At 37.4% G+C, this 13997-nt stretch overlaps 1 protein-coding gene across 1 annotated transcript in view; it reads right to left on the reverse strand.

Annotated features, from left to right (window-relative positions):
• The window catches only part of LOC139941056 (uncharacterized), a 47542-nt gene that overhangs the window by 18920 nt on the left and 14625 nt on the right, over positions 1 to 13997 (reverse strand). The window contains exons 4-6 of the mRNA XM_071937472.1: positions 10662 to 10761; positions 8342 to 8421; positions 2641 to 2687 (exon numbers count right to left, since the gene is read on the reverse strand). Coding sequence (XP_071793573.1) covers positions 2641 to 2687; positions 8342 to 8421; positions 10662 to 10761 — 227 coding nt within the window. The remainder of the gene's footprint in view (positions 1 to 2640; positions 2688 to 8341; positions 8422 to 10661; positions 10762 to 13997) is intronic.

Consider the following 13997-nt stretch of genomic DNA (forward strand, 5'->3'; position numbering starts at 1 on the left):
AATTGAAATCCAAGTTCGATTGTTTAATCTGTCCCACTTCAATAAACAACCAATACATGTACGTATGTATTGCACTTATGTTCTTTTAATTGAAGTTCAATTACATGCATTTGTTTAAAATCCTCCTCATTTTGAGTACTCTCCCTAGTTCATGGTTTGATTGTTTAGCATAGCAATTACATGTTTGTAAATGCTTATTATCAAAACAACACCCTTGCTAATCTTAGCATTCATTGTGCCAGTCATAGGTGTCAAATCAATCAACATGCTGTCCTGCAATTAAAGCTACATTTAGGAAACTGTAAACTACAGTATTACACTACTGTATGCTTTCAATTAGAGGGAGCAATCCACTCTGGTGAACAACAAAACTACTTGCCAACTTATGACCACATAGGAGTTTGCAATGTTTAAGAAATTTGGCAAACAGGCTCAAATAACGAAAGTCAATACAAGTCGCTCAAACAAATGTGTGATAACGAAGTAGTGATGAAAATGGTGTATTTCATTATAAAGAGCACATGACAGATCAATGGCCAACAAACCTCATAAAAACGTAATGATACTGCAATATTATTGTCCTGAATTAAAGTGAAAATGCCCACATCTTTAAACAAAGCACAATCTTGTCTAAACATATTTTGGTTTGTGTTCATATGTTCATACACAATTATGAATATTATGCATTATTTCAGCCAAATCTGATATGTGACTGTCACAGAAAAATGCAAATGCTTGGAGGTTTATGAATATTCATTCCTTTCCTTCAGAGATACTGCCTAAATTTATTCAAGTTCTTTTTAACTTTGTGTAAATATTCATGAAGGGCTTGGTGCCAGGACCCAATTGGCCATGGTTGTTTGGGGTCAATATTAATTATTCAGTATGCACACTTTTGACTCAGAGGGGGATACCCCAACATGAGGAGCAGTGAACCTCAAGTGTAACCTTTCAGCTTATTTGCATAATCTTGGGGGTAGTGTATCATAACAAAGGATCAGGGTGTCGGCTCATAGATTGTAGATAGAAGTGTGTGTGGAGTATATGAGAAAGGATAGTGGGAAGAATTCAGTGGAGTCTCCAGTGGTGAAGAGTACATGCCATTTTGTTCTGCTGCTCTGCTGCTATTTGTACAGATATAGGTACAAGCTGTTCCTTAAAACCCATAATATTAAGTGAACATTTTCTGCGAGCCAGATTATATTTTGCAGCCAGATTAAATTTATGTCAGCTGAGTGCGGAGGGTTTGATTTATCAGACCAATCTTCAGAATATTGGTTGATTTGACATGGAATAACACACAGCCCAAACTATTCATTATTGTTGATGCTTTTTATTATGATTTGCAGTATTTTGGAAAAAGTTTAGAACCTTCTGGAGAAACTTTTAGCTTCAAGCTTAAAAGAGGTTATACTTGTTTTCAAGTTATTTGTACAGTTTGTGTTTGCTTCGGTCTCATTGATGTTGTTTTTTGCTAATAATGACAATTCTCACATTTGCACAGCAAACAAATATGCCAAACCAGACAAGTCAAGTTTTTCAACAACTTTGGCAAGAGGAATTCTATTTCTATTTCCACCAACTTATAACTGCATAGGCCTAAACTTTGGCCACATAGAAAAAAAGAAAAGACACTTAAATGAAAGCTACTTCAAAAAGGTGTCAGTTACTCATTAAGATATTGATTCCTCTAAGGTTTTAAAATTACAAATGAATGTCTTGTAAATACACAGAAACATCAGTTAATTCAGAAAATTAAACAAGGCATACATAACAAAGCGAAGATAACTATTTAAAGTGTTACAGCACAATACTGGAGTACAATACAGAAAAAACTCAAAAACTAATGTTTCACAAACTGAATAGGTTTAGTTTTTTTTGCCCAAACTAAGGAGCTTTCAGAGAATCTGCCTCCTTTAATCAGGACTAGTAGAATGGAGTACCGTAGAATACCTGTAGCCCACTATTAGCGAGGTCAACCAATGATAGGTCTTCCTAAGACTGATCCCCTGTCATTGGATACAATGATCACATTGGCTTTATGTGCAGTGACGAAAGCAACTACATGTACATGTACAATTAAATATCATCCAGTTCAAAAACCCCGCTCTAAATCCAGGTCTCTCTTAGTTTGTCCCTCGACTTTTACTAAATTTTATGGGGCCAGAGCTTTTGCAGCAGCAGCAGCAGAATTATGGAATAGTCTTCCGGACAACATAAAACAAGCTCAAACAGTGAATTTATTTAAGACAAAGTTAATAAACACATTTATTTTTGCAATAGCTTTCAGTACTTCTTTCTGTATCAACTAAATTTTACTTTTGTAATTACTTCACATCTCTATTAACTTTTACTTCTCTTTTGTTTTCATCTCAAAGCGCATAGAGACTTCTCTGTGATTGTGATATGTGCTCTACAAAAATGGTTCATTATTATTATTACATGTACATGTATACTGCAATAGAAAGCTTATTTCTCAATCAGAATGAAAAATGTTATTGTGAAAAGCGCCGTTATTTTCATTTAACTTTGATATTTATTACTATTCTTTTTCATGATTGCTCGAGATACTCAGTCATTTAACCTTTGAAACATGTTTTGATTGTTTTGACAATATTTAACAATATTCTTATTACTTACCATTGTTTGAATGATTCCTTGTAAAATCTTGTACAATTCTTGTAAACCTTGAGGAAAAAAGAAAATAAAAAATAGGCCTGATCAACAATATCAAACACATCAATATGCATTGGTTTAAATACAGTCCTCTGCGGGCTAAACTCTTCTTTTTTCATTTCCACGAAATGATGTACATATACATATTTATGTTTATGAATTAATTACTAACAAATTTAGTTGCAGAATGGAAAACACATTGACACTTCTGTATGAATAAAGTAGTCAGCTTTATTTTTGTCTTGTAAAAAATAAAATTAAAAGGTTAAGCAGGTTCTCCAAAATTGCAACTTCAATCATGATTTTCTCCTAACACATTTTTTTATTATTACTGTGGACATGTAGGTCATTTTGTGGTACAATCAACAAATTATAGTGCATGTATTACAGTATGACCAGAGACACAGATGTTAGTCTAAGACAAATCCTGTTTTTAATACATGATCATGTTTCTACTCAACAGACGATGGTGTAACTGATAAAAAATTTAGATTTAGTGACTGTAATTTTATTATTTTTATTTGTTGGTGAGGGGACATTGCAGTATCTCACTTGAAACCAACTACATGGTTCTGTTTACTTCAGAATTCAGTACTTGCAGCTCATGTAGATTTCTGTGTTACACGGGGCATGAGACTGGGCCTCAGTCACACAGTCTTTCAACATTTCAACACTTTTGTACTTTGTCATATTGCAGGAATATCATGACTATACAAAATGACCACGGAATAATGTGATTAGCATTCCATAAAAGAAAGTGGAAAACTTTGAAATGCCCAAATTTCTATTCATTTTCAAGTGACATGGTCGAGTGCATCTAGATCACTCGATTACGTAATCCCAACTGTATTTAAGCGAACCATTATCCAGAAGCTGGCTCTCGGTCACTGTTAACCTTACTCTAATACGCCTCTCTTAATATTTATGCATGAGGTACGTCACAATGCTAACTCAAAACGGGGCGATGGGCGCAGCCACTGCAAGTGATGGGGGACGTGCGCCCATAGCCTTATTTTGGGTAAGAATTATGCATAAATATTAAGAGAGGCGTATACCAGCTATTCATACGCTCACACCACGCCACATATCGGCTAAGCCCTTAAATACCAAGCAGATATGGACTTGCAAGACACTGGGCTAGCCGCTCAGAGCCTTGACAGTCTTGACCTTGACTGCGCAAAAACCACACTGAACGACGCCATCAAGAATATAAAAGAACGGCAGAAACTTATCGCAGTGCCAACAGATCAGAGCTCGGTTGGGGAGTCGTTACGTACTGGCGTCTGACTCAAGAGATAAGAAGAGAATAAAAAAGGCAGAGGTAAAAGTTCCTTCTTTGTCTCCACACAAAACCAATAAATTGGCAAAGTGTTAAATTGAAGACTCTACGGGACTACAGACTCTCTACATGATTTTAATTAGAGAAGCAGGTGGTTTGGTCACTAGGGCCAAGTCTTTATCCCTGTAATGGCAGCCTGTCATGGCAGTTTTCTCCCTTTTATGAAAAATTTTTAACATGCAGGGAGACCAATGACAAATGATGTCAGATTAATCAGAAAATCTCAGTGTTTTAGTATTAAACACAGAATTGAGCTCCATGCTTGTTCTTGTGTAACCAACTTCATTCAGCTTTGTAAACATAATTTCAGCTCGATATACACCGTTTATCTAACCGCAACGTGTTCTTTGAAACTGTTTGTATTCGGCATATTAAGCACTGTTTTTAGGCTTCATCTTGCACATGGCAAATAGTTGATATATTGATAAAAAAGTTCTTATAAAAAAAAAAAAAAAATTCATTGCAAATAATGATTAAAAAAGGCCTAATGTATGAAAACTAGAGCTCACAACCCAAATTAAAGCTTTCTTTTGGCACCTTAATTTGCAACAGCACCTGAATTTTTGCAACGTTTACGTAGGTTTAATTATGTCAATTGGGCAAACCAGAAACAGAGTTCAAGTCTTATTCTTTAATTTTCTTTATTAATTTGTTAAATTTACTCTTCTTTCCTATACTAAACAGATTGATTAACCTGTGGTTGAAATGTCACAATACAAATCACAATACTGAGAACTCATGTGCAGTACAGCCCTTAAATTGCCATCGAGGCACGCAGGGGAAACGAGGGCCGTAACGAGGGTGTTATTACCCCCATCAAGTGCACACACCTCGTTGCGAGCGAGTGAAGCGGGGCTCGTTAGGACCGTCTTTTCAAAACGGGTGTCTTTCTGTGCACTGGTGCGGATCGATGGCCTTCGTTACCGCAAAATAAAGATAGCCACGTGAGGCACCCAGGCTGCTTCTGTAAGGGATGATCTTAGAATGGCAGGGATAACAAAACCCTATCAAGAAATATTGAACATAGTTTAAATGAAAAGAAAATTCATGTTGCACACAAACTTGATTCGTCAAGATCTTTCTGTATTTCGCTTCAAGTTCAGACATGAGACCTTTAACCCGTTATTGATGTGTTGAGTGATAATGATATGTAGGTTCTTTTTTGGGGGGCACTTTTTTTGACAAAGTGTTAGCATTTTTGGCATATGCACCACATATTCTGCAAAAAACACCCCTATAAACTAAATGCTCCAGCTGCCTTAAGTGATATTTGAGTCAGAGAAAACACAAAATTCCATGATTCAAATAAACTTTTGGACGTTAAAAACGCAACATTGTTGAATCAAAATGCTTTTTAGATATAAAGTCATTGTTGAGGCATAAAGAATGATGAATTAAAACAGCAAAAAGCTTTGCCAAACGACGTATTCTGCTTCCGATTGAACGCTGTTTGTGCTTCGCGCGGTTTGAGCAGGTCTAGCTTCCGGCCACATAACCCATTAGCGGTATTGCACACATGCAGTCCAGACCACGAGGGCTAACTCTCCCAAACGGACTTCGTGATTTGACACAATAAGTGCCCCTTTTTTTAGTCCACCAATCACAAAACATGTTTCATGGATAAAGCGCTTACTTAATCTAGTTTCATAAACCTAGTTATAATTTTCTACCATATTATTGGTTACAAAATAAAAGAGAAGTGCTAATAATAGGGAAGGAGAAAACGCCACCGAAAAGTTTTGTTTGTCTTAAGCCAGACTTTAATCTGGTGGCTTGCTGTCACAACATAAATTGCTCCAATACAAAAAGGTTTTTTTTCTAGCTCTAAAATCACCACACCACCTTCTGTTCGCTACGCTTTTTCACAATGGTTATTCCAACGATTTTCTTGTTTATGACAAAAATATTCATGAGTACAGGAAGAGGGTACATGTAACATCAAAATGATGTGGTTGTTGGTCTACAAAACATCCGCACTCCCTTACTTCATGACAATAGTAAGGTTCGTCCATGACTTTACCAACCATTTAATCAGCCCTATTGAACTTGATCGGCTCTTTCACTTACACAAACTAAAGTAAACTGTGTTGCCTGAAATGTGATGACACAATTATCTAACTTACATGAACAACCTGATTTACTGGCTATTATAGACTTTAACCATGGTTTTGTTGTTGTGAACCCGGATCTCCCCCACACATACAAGCAAAACGTTGTTTACTAAAATTATGACTACTAAAAGTAAATAATAAACACACGTCTTCCTATCCTTATTGCAAACAATTGTTGGCAGGCCTTTAATTCCTGGATGTGCAGTGAGACGAAAAAACTATTTTAGCATCCCACAATGTACATGTACAATCATGGAGGATATTTTCTTTCCTCCATGGTACAATGTACATGTACATGTATTTATAATAATAATAATAATAGCTAATTCTTATATAGCGCATTTCATAACTGAAAGAAATACCAATGCGCTTAACAAAAAACAAAGGCAAACAATAAAGCAACCAATAACAAAAAATACGCTAACAAAATGCAAACGAAAGGATTAAACTGAACAGAAGGCAATAGAAAACAAATGGGATTTGAGCAGAGTTTTGAATTGTTCCATGCTCTGTGGAGAGCGGATGTAGCCTGGAAGAGAGTTCCAAAGTTGGGGGGCGGCACTAGAGAAAGTCCTTGAACCAAAGGATTTAGTTCGAACGGGTGGTATGGTGAGAAGATGTTGGATTTAACAGTGTTGGTATTTATATCAGTACTGGTAAATACGGTTTACATTCTTTTATAAATTATATTCGTCTCTCGAGATGAAAGTTAATTTCGAGACAATGTTTTAATAATTTCGCAAAAACAACAGCACGTCAGTATTTAAAGGAAGCTTTCTACCCTCTTTATCTTCAAACTGTGTAAGTTGAATGTAAACATTGAGTTGTGTTCTATAAGGTACCCAAACCCCTTCAAGTACATTATGGTGAATAGTGCATTTTTTTATCATTACATTTTTAGAATTTTATTTGAATGATATAATTTGTTACTACATATACTTTATTAGGACAAATGATTGAGCAACGTGACAAGGAAAATCATCTGTCTTGTGTGGGTGGTGGCTCTGAAAAGAGCCGGTTTGTTTTTGATGACTTTAGTACATGTAGCCAGAAACGCATTCTTCTCTCGCGATTACAGCTGGAATCACTTTGTGCAAGTGGTTGATGTACATGTCGCATATGTCTATGGTTGGGGTTGTCTGCCAGAACTCTCCGATGCCTGCCATGAGTTCATCTTTGATTTGAGGCTTGACATGCCGCCGGAGATGATGTTTCAGCTGATGCCAGACATTTCTATGGGGTTTAAATCGGGACTTTCCGCCGGTGTTTTCCACCATTTAATGCCTACAGCTGTCATATAATCTGTTGCGAGTCTGCTAGTATGTTTGGGATCATTGTCTTGCTGGAAGCAATGACCGTTTGGAAAGTAATTATGAATTAAAGGCAAGAGAGTATTTTCTAAAATCTCTTTTGCATAGAATTTAGCCTCCATCATGCGCTCAAACACCAGCATTTGGGATGGGCCTTGTTTTAAAATGGCAGCCCACACATAAACTTGTTTGGGGTGTTTGGCACAAGGTTTGAATTTTCGGGCACTGCCCTTCTTTCATTTAAGTTAGTTTACTGTGACAATCCAATTGAATAGAACTCTCATCAGTAAAATTGACATCGCCAAAGGTTTCATTCTCTGCTAAGTGCCTTTTGACAAAAATCAAGACGCTTTTGCCGATTAGGTTCATACATGTATGCGAATATCTGGCACCAGTTTTCAGCCACTGCAACTTTTTCTGCACATGTTTCAGTAAAGAAACCATTACAGGCAAGTTTTGAGATTCTTGCAGTTTTCACTGCACATCAACCACTGAAAAAAGTTGAATCACACTTAAAATCAATCTTAAGTATTTGAAACATCGAGCCAGGGGCAGTCAACTAGGTTCATGTACATGTAAGTGTCCACAGCACCACTAAAAGACCAGGGGCCGATTTCACGAAACTTTACGCAACTGCGTAAGTCCACAGCGCAACGTTTATGGCGTAAGTTGCGCCATAAACGTTGCGCAAGTGGACTTACGCAGTTGCGTAAAGTTTCGTGAAATCGGCTGCAGGGCATCAAAGATAATGACAATCCAACAGCCATGGTGTCACTCTACCAATGCAATGGAGTAAACACCACTCATAACCAAACAATAAAACAAAAACCACTGAGCTCATACAAGCAACATTAAATTAAAAGGGTGCTTAAGCTCCACTTGCCTTTACTATTCCTGACACTTACCTTTGCACAATTCTTTCTGCTGGAATGATGTGGCCTTCTGTATTGAGCTTATAATATTCAATTCCAGCCCGTTCGATTTCCTGTAAATTGAATGAGATATCCATAAAAAATGATTAAGATTGTGTTCACCTTTACAGATTCATTCATGTAGGTCAACACCCTAGTATCAATTTCCAAATCCACTTACATGTACATGTTTTTTTGTTTTCAATATGTTGGACTGAGGACTTATTAAGCATCATTGGAGGCAAACCACAATGTAGTCCCAGTGAATCATTCATGGGAATTACAGCTAATGAATGTTCCACAGCGATTACTAAAATAGTCTCCAGTAGTGTACAATATTGTTATGTAGTCATTTAAGCAAAACTACCAATGACTATATTTTGCAGTACCCTCATTTCCTGCGGATTAAAACGCGTCTTATCTGACTTTCACAGGCCCCCAAGAATCACTGCGTCCTATCTTACGATAATCCTTGTCTGATGTCGATTGAGTTCGTTTTGATGATCACTACGTGAAATCTTACATTTATACTGTAAAATAATATTTTATTTCAAATTCCAATATGCTCACGTGGTATTCAAACCAAATCAATCAAGATTGTGCACAGACCGCACAAGTTGTTTTTGTATGTCACGTGAATGCTTTAAGAATCTGCCAGCAGAGGCGTACATTCTCATTGTAAAAGCATCAATACTAATACAAAGACTTGCAGTCCATTCATTGGAGACGTTGTGTGACAATAAAAACAATAACACTATGTTTTTAAACAAAATCTTTAAAACGAAAATGAAAACAAAAATAATAAAAACATACATGTATATGCGATATTTTATTTTTCATTGTGATAATAAAATTACAATCCCTTTACACTAAGGTACCTAAGTGTTCTTATATCATCAGAGTGACCCCCCTGTATGTTTAGTAGACGCATTTATCTCATCAAGGTTAGATTGCAATAATAGTCTTCTCTATGGCCTTTCAAAATCCCAACTGGCAAGACTACAACTTGTACAGAATGCTGCAGAAAGATTAGTAACAATGACCAGTCGTCGAGAACACATCTCGCCAATACTTGCGAACTACATTGGCTCCGGATTGAGTAGGCCCTATTATGTGGCTTTTAAGATCCTACTCAACGTGAACAAAGTTCTTCATGGTATCGCACCCAAGTATATATGCGACTTGTTATCCATATTCCCCCCTGAACATAATCTTTGTTCTGCATTACAGCTTCTCTTTGAACATGGACCTCGCACAAAAACTGCTTTCCCGGTGAAACTGGTTTCATAGAATGACCCTTTGTCATGTAATTGGTTTAAAGCATGTATGTTTTGGAGATGATGTTCTTATATTAAACTTGTCTTGCTCTTTATCGGAATCGAGGTGGTTTTCCTGTGGGACCACGTGACACATTTTTTTCTGCTTTATTGTACGTAATGCAATTTTTACTCCATTTTGCTTCTTATTTTAACTGTCATGTATTTTAAACCATATTGCTACTTCTGCTCATGTTTTTATTCTGTATTATAAAGTATTTGACTGTACAGCGCTCTCAAACAGTGTTAACCCTTAAGCCCGCATACCGCCCGGAGACATCCTGCGTATTACCACGCAAACCGCCTGCACCGGCCCAGGCATATTGACATGGTGTGCTTTGGGTTATAAACATGTGATTAAAACGCAGCAAACAGCCGTAGATAGAGCGCAATCTCAAGATGACAACAGTCTAAAAAAAGCACATGGTCCACATAAGAAAAAAAGACGTAAGGTTCAAAGGTCGAAAGCCATTTCACAATCAAACAACGCATGTATGAGTGAGTGCTTTTCTCTATGTCGAGCGGGCCGTTTTCTCGGTGTGGGTGGACCGTAAAGCGCACGTATTACGCGCGCATCTACACAGTAATGGCAGTCTCCCACTTGTTTCGCGTCAAACTTTCTGGTGTTTTTACACACGGAATACCGCGATTTGAAAGGATTTTACAAAAGGTTTTAGGTCATAAGGTATCTGTGGATAATAGAGGCATTCGTTTTCATTTCTAAAGGTATGTTGTGAATATTTTCAACCACTTTTCGTAGCTTTGTTTTCCTGTCAGACGGAACGACAGTAAAGTTTCCTGCGTCTTATCCGCAGGAAATTACGATAGGAGATAAGTTTATTCTAAAACAAATATTTGTGGTCACACAATTTCTCTAGTCTAGTCCAACACAACACCAGCGTACCACATGTTCATTTCATGTTTACTTTCCTAAAGAACAGTAAGTAGACCTGAGCCATTAAACTACATGACACCATAATGATAACACTACAACTTACCTGAGGATTGTAGTATCTACTAGTGTTAGTCAGATCAATAACAAGACCAAGGGGCTGTCCAGACACAGAAACTCTCTCTATTAAGTTTTCTGGAGTAAATCTAAAAAGAAATGTACAAGAGTATAGAAACATTTAAATTTATGTTTTGAAAGATGCAATTCATTACAAAGAATGTATAATCATGTAGATTTGTGTTTGTCAATGTGATGCTGATTGGTAAAGGCAAACCAAGAGAGATACTTGAACAGAATGATGCATACAAGCCTTGAACAGAATGATGCATACAGTACAAGCCTTGAACAGAATGATGCATACAAGCCTTGAACAGAATGATGCATACAAGCCTTGAACAGAATGATGCATACAAGCCTTGAACAGAATGATGCATACAAGCCTTGAACAGAATGATGCATACAAGCCTTGAACAGAATGATGCATACAAGCCTTGAACAGAATGATGCATACAAGCCTTGAACAGAATGATGCATACAAGCCTTATGTTTGGTTTCATGGTGAATGTACATGTACTTTATTGAAAAATTCATGAAGTTGTTCGCAAATAAAACCTCTCGTTTCAGGGCGCTACTTTATATAGCCACTTGTCCAAACACAGTGAACTCCATGTACAATCGTGAAAGAAGTTGCACTAATGTTTCAAATTAGACATCTAGGTCCATTTGTGTCAATATGTCTTAATTGGGACACTAATAGTGTTCAAACCCCGTTTTCACTGCGTGGTAATGACTGGGTTGGTGGCTGGCTGCTGTTAAACAATCGAGCGCGATTTTGTTGAATATATTTATGTCTCAATCTCTTTATTTAACCTCCTGGAATCTATTTTTGTATCATACATCTTTTGCCAAGTGGAAATACTTTGTGGCACTGTCTTTCATTAATGTTTTTTTTCCAAATATTGTTTACAACTTGCCTTTGGCCTGTGTCCTAGTTTTTAAAATGTAATGTCAGTGTTTTACTCACTCATTATTTATAAAAATTTAAAAACCTAGAATAACTTTTTTTAAACATTATGCAAACATATAAAACAAAAACCAAGAAAAAGGTTAATTACCATTATTGGTCAGTTTAAATTAAGCAAACTATAAATTATTATAGTAAATAACTCTTGATATTTTGATTGGTTGCAAATACTTGTGTGAATTATGATTTTTACATTATTTAGATAATTATTTATTTTAAATAAAAATACCCAATACAAAATATCAGCTTTATGACCGAATAATTCTGAAACCGAATGGACAACGATTGTTCGATAAAGATTATTCCAAAATTACCACGTCATTTAAATTTGGTTTAGTCCTTAAACAACAATTTGTTTCATGAGCATCAAAGCAATGGGCTCAACACTATTTTGTGAACAAACTTTTTGCAATGCATTATTTGTATCAATTCAGGTGAAAATGGGTCGAAAATGTCTCTAAAATGGCCTTCGATGCACCACAGAGCATCTGCGACATAAAATTTACCTGGGGCCTTAAAGCGGGCCCCAGACTCCATGCCCTAATGGCGTCAGGCTACCCGCTCGCAATTTCAGATTTTTTTTTAATGCCCCTACTCTATCAATTTTTCCTTGCAAGAACATAGTGTATAGTGATGAATTAATTGAATCAGAACCAGTGATATAAAACACCAAAATAACATGTGTTCTGCTGTTTCATGGAATATCCATCATGTCTATGGATGTTTTTTTCAGTAACTTGCCTCGGCGGTCTGTATGTATTTTATTTACAGTCGTGTTTTGTTTGTTTATTTCATTTTTGTTTATTTACAGTCATGTTTTGTTTGTTTAAGTGATCATATCCTCCCTGCGGTAAAACTATTTTCAAAATTGAATTGAGCATAATAAATTTCAATTATATGAAGCCGTAGGAGGAGAGACTCACCCTGTATTATGTTCCATTTAATACAGTCTGAACCACCCTTTAAATAAAATGGAAAGTTCCTCCATTCATAAAAATGCAAATGAGCCCATGCCCCAGCACATAAATACCTCTCCAAACCATTGAAGCATGTCTCTTTGTAGGTAAGTGAAGGTAAGTAGCTGGCTGAGGTAGACTCATGGGTGGGCAAGAAGAAGATAATCTGAGATGCAGAGGGAGGGAGTGCGAGTCTCTCCTCCTATGGCTTCATATAATTCCAATTATATGTCAGGTAAGTACCTTAACATAATTTGAAATTATATTTCAGCCTAGTCGTCAGACTCTCCCTGTATATTTCAACGCTTGACTGAAGCCAGGACAGCTGTCTGGAACTCCGACGCTGTAACATCTCTCCTGTAAAACCTTGTAAAGGTGGACTCTGATGACCAATCTGCAGCTTTCAGGATCTGTGCTGTAGATACCCCTGCTCGAGCAGCTGCCAAGGTGGCTGCTCCCCTAGTAGAATGTGCCCGATAATGAGACACATCTATACCAGATGAAGCCATAATGGTTCTCAACCACCGTGCGATAGTAGCGGACACCACAGCATGAGTGGGTTTCACAAATGACAAAAAACAGACTGGTAAGTTTGTCCTTACCCTGTCCTCGGGCAGGCTTTGTCCTCTGAAGATATACTTCCAAGGCTTTCACCACACAGAGTTTACTGTCGGGGGGATGTGATAAAATCACTTTCTTGGCAGTCTTGCTAGCTGTGGAGCACTTTGTTGGTTTCACCTGGGTAAAAAAGCTGTTTTTGTTTTTGCATAAACTGCAAGTCAAAAGCGATTAAGGATGAACAGCGTCCCGCTGTAACAAGTGCAACCAGCATAGCTGTTTTCAAAGTCAGAAGCCTTAAGCTCAGCTCTCTATTCCGAGGGAGTGAAAGGATGTACCGTAGGACCTTCCCGGTATCCCATGTTGTACAATATTTAGGCTGCGGTGGACGAATGTTAAGGATTCCTTTCAAAAATCTTGAAACCAGGGAATGTTTACCAACCGGAGCTCCTTCCACCGTTGATTGTTCTATATTGTAGTCCTTGCTGGAAAAGACTGTGCAAGAACTCGAGGATGTCAGCTAGAGGTGCTCGAATAGGATCAACTTGGTGTTGAACACACCAGCGACTCCATCGGTTCCATGCTGAATTGAACTGGGCATTAGTGCCATGGCGCCAGGATGATAAGATGACGGAGGACACTTGCTGCGAAATACCTCTTGCTGATAGCTTCCATGCGGCTAACTGCAAGGTTTTCCACATTGGATGATATTGGTCGTGACACAACCTCAGAAACTCCAATAAGACTGGAGTTCTCACTGTGAGTTCTAACAGACGTGGGTACCAGGATTGCGTTTTCCACACAGGGTCTATCAGAAGAAATGTGGCCTCGTATGCAAGGACCT

Source organism: Asterias amurensis, chromosome 8 (genome assembly GCF_032118995.1).
Source record: "Asterias amurensis chromosome 8, ASM3211899v1".
NCBI lineage: Eukaryota > Metazoa > Echinodermata > Asteroidea > Forcipulatida > Asteriidae > Asterias > Asterias amurensis.